At 33.0% G+C, this 13,346-nt stretch overlaps 1 protein-coding gene and 1 long non-coding RNA gene across 3 annotated transcripts; one reads left to right on the top strand and one right to left on the bottom strand.

Moving 5' to 3' along the window:
• The first annotated feature begins 105 nt into the window (after positions 1-105).
• On the top strand, positions 106-11,756 carry LOC134258243 (uncharacterized). 2 transcript variants are annotated; one of them, XR_009990122.1, is made up of 7 exons: positions 106-212; positions 894-976; positions 8,175-8,280; positions 8,962-9,044; positions 10,605-10,710; positions 11,392-11,474; positions 11,551-11,756. It is a non-coding gene; the product is annotated as an uncharacterized LOC134258243 (long non-coding RNA). The 2 variants fall into 2 exon arrangements; XR_009990121.1 differs by lacking the exon at positions 11,551-11,756 and having other exon boundaries at positions 11,392-11,475.
• Positions 2,267-4,552, bottom strand: LOC134258244 (uncharacterized). Its single transcript, XM_062740777.1, has 3 exons — positions 3,770-4,552; positions 3,089-3,637; positions 2,267-2,977 (listed from the first exon to the last, which is right to left on the bottom strand). Exons 1-3 carry the CDS (start codon positions 4,550-4,552, stop codon positions 2,267-2,269), a joined length of 2,043 nt encoding a protein of 680 aa, XP_062596761.1.
• Positions 11,757-13,346: the final 1,590 nt, after the last annotated feature.

A 13,346-nucleotide genomic window follows, 5' to 3' on the forward strand; every position in this document is an offset into this window, starting at 1 on the left:
AATGCTTATAAAAAAATTCAAAAGATGATGTAAATAATAAAAAAATACAATATAAGCTACTACATGCATTTATCAGTATGTTTTAATAAAATAAAATGTATTTCAGCAATGCATTCTTAAGATGGAGGAGATTAATGAACCCTCCCCCCTTACAATGAACAACACATGGACACTCTGAGGATGATCCCTTTGCTTCCATTAAGAGTTCCAAGGTATGGTTTTCTTAGAAAATCTAGTTAATCTCTTAATAATTAATTTATTTAGAACTTTTTATAGATTATTAGAAAATAAATTTCTTCAGAACTGCAGTTATTTAAGCACTTTGCTTACAATTGAGCAGTATTCAGTCGGACAATATGATTTATCTGCCCTTGGCATTTAATCAATTTATTAATTATGTCAATAATAATAAATGATATGCAAATAAATATGTTTGCCTTTTATGAGAATATACATATTTAACACCAATTACATAAAATGTTCATGGAAATTGGCTAAAATGTAGGTCACCCCCTTCAAAATTACAAAATTTTCAGTGGGGATGTATTTGATTCTCTGATGCCAGCAACCCGTTGCTGATAAAATTCCAAGTAATCTTATGTACATTTGAACTAGATATAATTCTCTTTCTTTCCATTGATTATTTTATCTACATTAGTTTTCCCTCTTTCCATAACTCAGTATTTTCATACAAAAAACTGCTGATTTTCTTCATTTTTCATTAATAACGGGTACCTGCTACCCTGAATGATAAACATGACCTATCTTGAGAATTTTTTAGAGATAATAAGAAAAACAAGCAAAACATATGCTAGATTAATCATTTTATTTCAAAAGTTTGAAAGAAAAATAGAAAAATGCTTCAATTTATAGACATCTTTTCTGTTTCACAGATGTGGGTCTGATTGACGGGGGTGTGAAATGTAACAGCCAATGGTGTACTTAAGCTAGGACTGACAGTCCCAATTTTCAAGAGGTGAGATAACCAATGGATATGTGTTCTAAATATATAAATTGACCACTTTTTATAAATGTTTCTTTTTTCTATAGGAAAAACCCCTACATAAACAAATACATGGGCGCAGACATTTTGGACACCCAAAGTTGTGCGGAGGAGAAAATGCTAGCTGGCGCATGGTTGGTCAATAAGAGAAAAGACTTGTTATGTATCTGACTAGTGAAATAAAGTTGATAAAAATCTCATAGCAAGACTTGGGATTCTTTGAGATATATAGGAGTTACAGGTAAAAATTTGAAGGGAGGGGTGCCCTTTGGTTAGAGATTTTCATTTGGTGTCAAACGCACCTTGTTGTAAACAAATGGAAATTGAAAGTAAAAGTGCCGCGTGACGGTATATTTTTTCTGGCATGTTTTGTTTTCCAATATCTCGAACTTTCACGGCAAAAAGGTCATTTGCCCAAAATTCAATATATGTATGAGTGACAGGGGCTCAAGTTTGTATGGAAGTCTATGGGAAAACATTTGGTGGTGAACAAAGTACGTTTTGTGGCGAATTTTGCCGATTCTGAAAAAATATTGATATTTATTATACGTAAAGTTTAGAATTTTATCTTTCTAATAATGTATAATTTACTTATATCTGACCACGTGGCATGTACTGGACATTATTTTAAAAAGTGGGTTTTTATTACCGTAACGTTAGTTCCGACGTCGACGTCCGTTAATCTGGACGACGTCAATGACGTTATATCTCATTTGCCTCATATGAAAACCAAACATATAAACGATTGGAGAGTTTTTTTTTTGGACATACAAGTATATAGAAAAAGAAAAGAACATGCAATAAAGTTTATACATGAAATAGTTTTTTTTTTTCACTTTGAAAGTATGCCAAATTTTTAAACAATTTACTGCAGGCAATGTAATGCTACCCAAACTATTTTAGCTGGTCTCGCTATTCTTTTCCTCAATCATGTTGCCGTATTTTAATGTACTTCTTGTACCGACATACCCTTGATATAAAAAATATTTTCCCCCTGAAAATCCTTGTTAAAATAATTTTCCACTCGGTATAGTTGTCTCATTTCAGAGGATAAAATCTATTCGTATGAACAACTGATATGAATATTTACCTTATCATTTCTCCCTTCTGCTGATTAGGTAAAACAACGAAAATTCAAAGTGAGGAAAATGTAGAGGATATTTAATAATGACATATGCAATTCTTAAAATCAATTCATTTTTATAAAAAAAGGAACTTTTATCACAGAAAATGTAAATAACAAAACTTCAAAGCAGTCAACATTCATTCCTCCGTCGGACTCTCTGCACCACTGTCCGATTCATCAACAGCGTCTTCAAGGTGATCCGCCCAGTTTCGAACGCCTTTCAAAGGTTTAGACTGGTGACGCGCAAAGGAAAGATACCAAAGCACGCTGGTAATGTGTGCACAACACCCTACAACACGGGACCCAGCCTTACATTTACAGTACCACGATACAATTACTCCTTCACTGTGGCGAATCCAACAAAGGTATTTCTTGGCCGACACGTGACGACTTTGTATTTTTGCCCCAATGATGTTTGGTTTATCTTCTGCAATAAGAATATCATACGCACCGTCTTCTTGGAAATGTTCATGCGTGTATGCTCTGGCCATCTTGACCTGATAGGTTCCTAATGTGATATTTCGAATCTCATCTTCCGACAGAATAGGGAAATCTAAGGCAACACTATCTGCATCAAGGGTTTTCCACTGGGAAGGCCTCCTGTCCCAACCCTCGCTTTCCACGAGCTCTCTGAGCTCATTTCCCTTCTGTGACAAATGACGCATTTTCATTGCGATTGCTTGATCGTCGTCGGTTCCAGTACTTAATGGAGGACAATATCTGTTGGAAATTGCAGCTACTATACGCACATAATCTGCTATGAATGGAATCTGATTATTGGATACTGTGCGGTCAAGGTATTTCCAACGCTTTATTCGTCCGTTGGCGGACTCCACAACCCAACGCACCTTAAAAGATATGAACAATTTTTTTTTGCAAAAAGAATACCACATCAGAAATAAAACTTAGATTGACTTTCAGATAAAAATACTAAACGTGTAATCTAATCAAAAAGATACCTTCGTAATCAATCTGGAACTGTTTGACTCCTCAGTGGAGTGTTGCTTTGCTCCTTTCAGAAAACTTGGCATCTCCATTCTAATTCCGATGTCCGCCAGAATGTCCGTGCTGTCTCTGAAGCCACGGTCGACTATAAATGTGTCTCCGTCCTGTAACCAATTTCTCATCTCTTCAGCATTTCTTTCTATCATGTGGGTTAGAATACCTGCGTCATTGTTTTTGGAATCCGCCAGATATGGTCCTAGGACGGACACAATGTATCCGGATGTCGTGACAACCATCATGGGCTTTACAAGAGGGCGATGTTTATGCAGGCTATAGGAACGTCTGAAAAAGGTAAAATTGTTAGACTTCTGGATGTATATGTAGGTTCCGTCCAACACTAGCAAGGCTGGGGTTTCTGTCATACCAGGGGAAAACAATTCCTGTGCTAGAGGCCTCGTATGCTTTTGTATGACGTCGTCTCGAGAAATATGGCCAAATCCCAGGTTTTGTGGCACAAAGTCCTTCATGAGGGAGCGTCTCGCTGAGGAAACGGCTCTGCGTACCTTAAAAAAATAGAAAGATTTATTCAGGGAACTTGTTTTTAATTAAACATTTAAAATGTTTAAAAAATTATTATCTTCTTACAAGAACAATTAAACACCAATGATCAGTGTTTAAGCGTCAATTTAGCGTACCTGCCACTTTTTCATATTGAAAAGGGTAGCCAGCATTTTGTTGTCTAGAGCACATCGCAGTTTCATCAGCAAAATGGCAACACAGGTGCGGATGCTTCTGGATTTGGATGTCTTAATATCCTCCACATTAAGCATCAGATCATCGAACTGCGTCCGTGTGAGTCCTGTGAGGTTGCGATAATCCTCGGCAGAAAGAGAGGTCTCGCTATCAAAATCCAGACGAGTGGATGCATTTTTCTTCGCATAATTTCTTAAACTGTCAAGAAGATTCCTCAAGTTATCATTACTGAGTGAGGTACATTTTCTAACTCTCTCGGAAACTCCGTAGCTCAGCGCCTCTGATGTCAAGTGTCCGCCATAAATATGAGACGGACAACATCTGGAACCCTCCTTCATGAACACACCAAGTTGTACAAACATCTCAAGCCGGGCCTGTTCTGGAATGACAACAAGTTTACGTGGTTTCTTTTCACATATTCCACAAGCGTCATGTCGATATCCAGTGGACAGAATGGGTAGTGTTACAGGATCAGGTGGAGCAGCATTTTCCTTGTCTTCAGTATTATGGACTTCTGGTATTTTGGAGCCTTGTTTGAGGGAGAAGTAGTAGAGTTGCCTGCATTTGTTACACACTACGTCATTTTCGCTCAAGTCTTTCAAAAATCTCTTTGACAAAAATTTTCGAAGAGCCTGATTTCCATAAAGCGGTCTTCGTTCACTGGTCTTGATACGCTTACAGCAGGTTATACACGAATATGGCTTATACTTGGAGGTGGATGACATTTTACAGAACCTAGAAAAATAATTTTCAAAGGTTTTATTATTTGTACGTTTGCTTGTTTTTTTCCTCAATATAAAAACGTAATAATCAATTAAGTCTCTTAATTGTTAAAGCAAGCAAAATTAATAAGTTAAGCTGCATAGTGTTTAATTTTCCACTCCGCGATTTAAAAATGTCTTATGAAGATGAAGGCCAAAGCAGGAAATGTCTGATATATTTGATATTTATTTACCTATCTCAAAAGTAAAAGAATTTCAAAAATATACATCAATCAATTCCGTATTTTTCTACATTCCCGTATAATAAACATGCGTATAAATGAGTAAAAACGGCAATTTTTTGCATTCGCCTGACCTACTTATTATTGAAACATATGGTATCTTCTATGTCGAGTGCTTAAAGAAATTTAAATAAATAGTCTTGCGTGTTTTTGGGATATCATGAGACATTTTATTTTGTTAGTTTCTTAAAGATGTATATATGATTTGGGCAGTTTAAATATTTAAACTGATGTACTGGGAATTTATAATTGAAAAGTAATTGCGTTATTTGATCTTTGGAACGTGTTTGCAATTTCTCAAACTTGACATCTCTCTCTCCATCCCACGGTATCAATGCTATTAGCTCATAATATAATCAGGTTTCAAATGGTCAGATCTTAAATTGGTGATTCTTTGAATTTGTTTCGCTTACTTAAATTTTTACCTGTGTTATTAATTAATGTCATTGAGCTTTATCCAATTTTACTACAGTCTTGAAGCTTGTTTCATTGGTTCATTTATGAAATGTAGGGTGAGTTGTCCAAAATGAGACGTGTGTAAGTTTGTCTGTAATTCACTCTCACTTTTGGAAATGTATTTTTTTTTATTTAATTGTACTTTTCGACTTGAAGAAATTCTAAACTTTAACCAGGAATTATTTCAACAACGTGATTATCATTTCGAAACAATATAATTATTACACGTAACCCCCCCACCCCCACCTTCCCTGGGTGCAAATCGCATAGCGGTTTAGAATCCACAGGTAAAAGTCGGGTCGCTCAGGTTGTAAACAAGAACGCGAGTTATCTCCCCGAAAACTGACATTCATTTCTCAATATAGATTATATTTTTTAAGTATTGAATACATACATGTATATATAAATGTGTTTGTTAATTAAGGCTGACTATTTGTTTTATTTATAAGTTTAAAAATCTACTTAGGATATCATGCCGACTTAAATTCTACACTTTTGCTGTCGATTAGAATACATACGCATTTTGTTTCCACTAAAAGTATGAATCGGGTCATGGCAATGACAATCACTTAGCACGTATCGATAATTTTAGATATGAAAAAAAAAAAATATTCGACCCTTAAATTTCTGATAAAAAAGTATAATTGTCTTGAATATTACATCAGAAAATTGTTTTAAAAAAGACAAATTTTCACAAATAATATTTTATTTAACATCTCTACCACAGGGGCTTGCTCCCGACGTGTTATACGTAATCATTTATTTTTAAAAATCATATACGGTAATAATAACACACCGTATAGATCTATGAATTTTTAAAGATAAATAATTATTACACGACGGAAGCATGTCCCTTTAATCTCTGCAAACTTATAACTCTTTTAATTTCTAATGGTTGTTTTTACAAGAACTAGAGGGGCTATCAATAATTACAAAGCTGCCTGTAAGCCGAGTCACATGCATATTATAGCTACATAATATTATGTATATTTTTCATTAGAAAATACATAGATTACATCCGGCCCATTGAACTAGTCAAATCGTTACGTTGATAACCCCCCCCCCCCCCCCACACACACACACCTTTCTCGTCTCTCGCACTTAGCTTTCACCACTATTTTTAACTTGAATGTATGGAACATGTAGTGTAAACATGTCCGATGATTTTTTTTTTACTTTAATTTGAAAGTGATTTAAACTATAGAATGACAAACTGATATTCTAACTGGTGGAATATGTTCGACCTTACCAAAATCGAGATCACTATTTGATATGATTATAGTATCCATATGACAGTCCATATGCTTCTAAATATTTTTTGTAGATAATAGAGTGATACCTGATTACAAAACAACATCATGTTTTGTGATAATCATTTTTATTTACATATATGTAATATTGTATCCATTTTTTGCATTGTGCATGTAACTCATGCAGTCATGGTATTATATTATACTACCATGTACATACATTCATTTCATGTACTTTTAGTTATTTGTAATTTTTTTTCCGCTTTTGGATGCAAGAAAAAAGAATAAATAATATTCGAAAGAAATGTATGAAATCTTTTTCGACATATATTGGTAAAATGAACAAAATAATGCATGGAGTAATGGATATCGCAAATGCAAAGCGCACTTGGACTTGCTGTGCAATTTCTACCACGGCAATGGTTCATTCTCTATTTTCAATTAATTTCTTAACTTACTTTTAAAATTCATACAAATAAAATATACCACAAATATCATCTTGATTCTTACCTTTTTTCCGCAGATTTGGATTTCACCCTTTATTTATAAATGTTCTTTGCCTTTACATCAACCTGCAGTTCTTCAACACTGGTCTCCAACGTAAATATTGTGTAAAAGCATGTACTCTTATGTTGCATATATATTTCCGGACTAATTGTTTTTAAAAAATTCATACTGTTCCCACGCATTAACCGACACGAATTTGATAATGATAAGAGGTTTTGAACTTATAATTTTAAATATAAAATATAAAAGTGGTTAATGCTTGGGAAGATATTTAATTTAATTAAAATTTCTTAAATTTACATTAAAAACTAACGGATTTCGTCAAGTGGCTGGTGTTTGGCGTGGTTTTGTGACGTCATAATTAAGTATTACGTCATTTTCATTCTAGTTAATATTAGCTTTGTTCCTAATGTAAATAAAACATAATAGATGAATACAAAATATCGCATTTGAAAAATCGTTAAATTTCTCGGCGAAATGTGGTCAAAAACGTACTTTGTTCTTTGTGTTAATCAGAGTTGATTGTATAACTTATAACAAAATTAGACTTCTGTTAAATAATTAGGTTACTTTGATTTTAAACAAGGGGCCTAATCCAGCAGCAAAGCCAATTTTAGTCATGTAATCAGTGCTGGCTTGATATAAAAGTTATACTTTTGGTGAAACTTAGAGATTACTAGTAGGAAATTTAAATTAAAATACTGTAAAATATATTTTAGCAGAAAATACATTGAAAAAACAAGAAATTTGCAAAATTATTATTGAAAAAATGATGAAAAAAGTGTCTGAATATCCCTCCTCCTTGCCATATCTAATCTTGATTTCTGCAGAAAAGAAGGGGGGGGGGGGTAATTTTGTACTCTAATGATGCTTGAAAATGAAGGATTTTTTTTAAATGTGGTTTATTTGAACAACTAAGAGTCATTCTTATCTGCAGTTATTTTTCCAATTTCTTAGATACTTTTTAAATAATTATCTGAGTAAATTGTATTTAAACATGATTAGTTTAAAGCTATTTCAGCACAAATGCTTATAAAAAAATTCAAAAGATGATGTAAATAATAAAAAAATACAATATAAGCTACTACATGCATTTATCAGTATGTTTTAATAAAATAAAATGTATTTCAGCAATGCATTCTTAAGATGGAGGAGATTAATGAACCCTCCCCCCTTACAATGAACAACACATGGACACTCTGAGGATGATCCCTTTGCTTCCATTAAGAGTTCCAAGGTATGGTTTTCTTAGAAAATCTAGTTAATCTCTTAATAATTAATTTATTTAGAACTTTTTATAGATTATTAGAAAATAAATTTCTTCAGAACTGCAGTTATTTAAGCACTTTGCTTACAATTGAGCAGTATTCAGTCGGACAATATGATTTATCTGCCCTTGGCATTTAATCAATTTATTAATTATGTCAATAATAATAAATGATATGCAAATAAATATGTTTGCCTTTTATGAGAATATACATATTTAACACCAATTACATAAAATGTTCATGGAAATTGGCTAAAATGTAGGTCACCCCCTTCAAAATTACAAAATTTTCAGTGGGGATGTATTTGATTCTCTGATGCCAGCAACCCGTTGCTGATAAAATTCCAAGTAATCTTATGTACATTTGAACTAGATATAATTCTCTTTCTTTCCATTGATTATTTTATCTACATTAGTTTTCCCTCTTTCCATAACTCAGTATTTTCATACAAAAAACTGCTGATTTTCTTCATTTTTCATTAATAACGGGTACCTGCTACCCTGAATGATAAACATGACCTATCTTGAGAATTTTTTAGAGATAATAAGAAAAACAAGCAAAACATATGCTAGATTAATCATTTTATTTCAAAAGTTTGAAAGAAAAATAGAAAAATGCTTCAATTTATAGACATCTTTTCTGTTTCACAGATGTGGGTCTGATTGACGGGGGTGTGAAATGTAACAGCCAATGGTGTACTTAAGCTAGGACTGACAGTCCCAATTTTCAAGAGGTGAGATAACCAATGGATATGTGTTCTAAATATACTAAATTGACCACTTTTTATAAATGTTTCTTTTACTCTATAGGAAAAACCCCTACATAAACAAATACATGGGCGCAGACATTTTGGACACCCAAAGTTGTGCGGAGGAGAAAATGCTAGCTGGCGCATGGTTGGTCAATAAGAGAAAAGACTTGTTATGTATCTGACTAGTGAAATAAAGTTGATAAAAATCTCATAGCAAGACTTGGGATTCTTTGAGATATATAGGAGTTACAGGTAAAAATTTGAAGGGAGGGGTGCCCTTTGGTTAGAGATTTTCATTTGGTGTCAAACGCACCTTGTTGTAAACAAATGGAAATTGAAAGTAAAAGTGCCGCGTGACGGTATATTTTTTCTGGCATGTTTTGTTTTCCAATATCTCGAACTTTCACGGCAAAAAGGTCATTTGCCCAAAATTCAATATATGTATGAGTGACAGGGGCTCAAGTTTGTATGGAAGTCTATGGGAAAACATTTGGTGGTGTTTGTCCTATAGAATAGGTATTATTTCATGGATAAACATTGATTACAGCCAAATAATCAATCAGTTCCTATTTTTTTGGCAATGAGAACATATTTTAGTTAGTTTTTACTATTTGTTTAAAAATTAGAGGGTTTGGGTAAATTGGGGCTCACAATGGGGACTGCACATGGTGAAAAAATGCCAAAATTTTTGCTCTAGCTCTCATTTTTTCAATAAATGTAGATGTAAATAGTTTTAAATTAAAATTTATGCTGAAATTTACTGTGAATATTGTAAATGATACAATATTGATATTTATGGGCATCATCAATTCACAAAACATATGAATATCCCCCTCGCAGTTTGAGAAATTCATTTAAATTCATGTATTTTATGAGTGCAGACATTGGAATAGACTGACTAATCCTCTTTCAAATTTGTGTTAATCAGAGTTGATTGTATAACTTATAACAAAATTAGACTTCTGTTAAATAATTAGGTTACTTTGATTTTAAACAAGGGGCCTAATCCAGCAGCAAAGCCAATTTTAGTCATGTAATCAGTGCTGGCTTGATATAAAAGTTATACTTTTGGTGAAACTTAGAGATTACTAGTAGGAAATTTAAATTAAAATACTGTAAAATATATTTTAGCAGAAAATACATTGAAAAAACAAGAAATTTGCAAAATTATTATTGAAAAAATGATGAAAAAAGTGTCTGAATATCCCTCCTCCTTGCCATATCTAATCTTGATTTCTGCAGAAAAGAAGGGGGGGGGGGTAATTTTGTACTCTAATGATGCTTGAAAATGAAGGATTTTTTTTAAATGTGGTTTATTTGAACAACTAAGAGTCATTCTTATCTGCAGTTATTTTTCCAATTTCTTAGATACTTTTTAAATAATTATCTGAGTAAATTGTATTTAAACATGATTAGTTTAAAGCTATTTCAGCACAAATGCTTATAAAAAAATTCAAAAGATGATGTAAATAATAAAAAAATACAATATAAGCTACTACATGCATTTATCAGTATGTTTTAATAAAATAAAATGTATTTCAGCAATGCATTCTTAAGATGGAGGAGATTAATGAACCCTCCCCCCTTACAATGAACAACACATGGACACTCTGAGGATGATCCCTTTGCTTCCATTAAGAGTTCCAAGGTATGGTTTTCTTAGAAAATCTAGTTAATCTCTTAATAATTAATTTATTTAGAACTTTTTATAGATTATTAGAAAATAAATTTCTTCAGAACTGCAGTTATTTAAGCACTTTGCTTACAATTGAGCAGTATTCAGTCGGACAATATGATTTATCTGCCCTTGGCATTTAATCAATTTATTAATTATGTCAATAATAATAAATGATATGCAAATAAATATGTTTGCCTTTTATGAGAATATACATATTTAACACCAATTACATAAAATGTTCATGGAAATTGGCTAAAATGTAGGTCACCCCCTTCAAAATTACAAAATTTTCAGTGGGGATGTATTTGATTCTCTGATGCCAGCAACCCGTTGCTGATAAAATTCCAAGTAATCTTATGTACATTTGAACTAGATATAATTCTCTTTCTTTCCATTGATTATTTTATCTACATTAGTTTTCCCTCTTTCCATAACTCAGTATTTTCATACAAAAAACTGCTGATTTTCTTCATTTTTCATTAATAACGGGTACCTGCTACCCTGAATGATAAACATGACCTATCTTGAGAATTTTTTAGAGATAATAAGAAAAACAAGCAAAACATATGCTAGATTAATCATTTTATTTCAAAAGTTTGAAAGAAAAATAGAAAAATGCTTCAATTTATAGACATCTTTTCTGTTTCACAGATGTGGGTCTGATTGACGGGGGTGTGAAATGTAACAGCCAATGGTGTACTTAAGCTAGGACTGACAGTCCCAATTTTCAAGAGGTGAGATAACCAATGGATATGTGTTCTAAATATACTAAATTGACCACTTTTTATAAATGTTTCTTTTACTCTATAGGAAAAACCCCTACATAAACAAATACATGGGCGCAGACATTTTGGACACCCAAAGTTGTGCGGAGGAGAAAATGCTAGCTGGCGCATGGTTGGTCAATAAGAGAAAAGACTTGTTATGTATCTGACTAGTGAAATAAAGTTGATAAAAATCTCATAGCAAGACTTGGGATTCTTTGAGATATATAGGAGTTACAGGTAAAAATTTGAAGGGAGGGGTACCCTTTGGTTAGAGATTTTCATTTGGTGTCAAACGCACCTTGTTGTAAACAAATGGAAATTGAAAGTAAAAGTGCCGCGTGACGGTATATTTTTTCTGGCATGTTTTGTTTTCCAATATCTCGAACTTTCACGGCAAAAAGGTCATTTGCCCAAAATTCAATATATGTATGAGTGACAGGGGCTCAAGTTTGTATGGAAGTCTATGGGAAAACATTTGGTGGTGTTTGAACAATAGTGCCCCAACACATATCTGAAATAACGTGATATTTGGATGTCAAATGTTCATATCAAAATAGGTTTTCTCAGTTACACTTAGGTCGAAAAACGTCGTTTTCGAGGTAGCGCCGCCTGTACATACAATTGCTCACAAAAAACATTACTTTTTTGTTAAAAAATAAAATGTATGATTTGCAGTTTATTCTATGGATAGAAAAGATGATGCTAACTAGATATTTAAGAATTCATTGATGTACCTAAAGCGGTTTAAATTTTATGACGCTAGTCCACGAACTTTTTGATACCCCCTCGTATATATACGAAAGTGAATATGTTCATGATATAAACTCAATACATTAGTTACAATTTCACCTTGGTTATCAAGTAAAGCGGTCAGTCTCGCGAATAACCTTTTGTGTTATATAAATATTTATTAAATGCATATCTATATCATATATTAAAACTTCACAAGTTTTTTAAAAGTGTTGAAATTTTGGATCTGGATACGAGTGAAAATAAATATACAACTGTGGTCGCAATTTTTTATTCATTGGGTTTTAAACCTGGAATAAGTGGCCACCGTCATGTGGCCAATTTGTATTCTCCCACAAGTGGCCTCTTAAAACAGGTTTGGCTGTATTATAATAGTTTCAAAGCATAGACTTACTTATTTCATGCTTTTGATATTTCTCATACGTAACAAAATTAGCTTCCTTCGGGCAAATCACAACAAATGTGACACATACTTTAGGGGGGGCAGTAAACGGGCTTTGACTGACCACGTGTTCCGTTGACTAAAAACTGCGCTGGAAAACAATTATTTAATACGATTGGCAGTTTACTGGGGGATTGTTGGATTCTGTTTTTCATATGTAAAGTAGTATTGATTTTAGTCAAATTAAACATATTCAATAAATGATTGATATAGCACTCAAATTGCAAAATTTTTACCACAGTCTATCAAACAAAGTGACACGCTGTTAATGGAATGATAGTACCTTGTGCAACACTACATTTCAGCTGACGCACAGACAATGAATAGAATTTACACAACTTGGTAGCTAAGAGTTCGCAAGTATGAATCTACCTATTTTTATTCCAAGCCACATATTCAATATTATTTTTGAAGTACTTTTAAAAATTATGAGGGGTGATCAAAAAGTTCATGAACCAATTGAATAACTTTCTTAAAACAAATAAAATTAGTTTTTAATGTTCATTATTTTTTAAAGTAGCCCTTGTTGATTTTTTGTTAAGCCACCGTTCTGCCCATGCACAAAACACATGATCCAGGCAGTCAGTAATACCCAAATATTCTGTTCATGGAAGCTATACCGGTCTTATATTTCTTAAAACATCAAG

Source organism: Saccostrea cucullata, unplaced genomic scaffold, assembly GCF_032062105.1.
Source record: "Saccostrea cucullata isolate Sc308-1 unplaced genomic scaffold, CSIRO_AGI_Scuc_v1 ctg10655, whole genome shotgun sequence".
NCBI classification, from domain to species: Eukaryota; Metazoa; Mollusca; class Bivalvia; order Ostreida; family Ostreidae; genus Saccostrea; species Saccostrea cuccullata.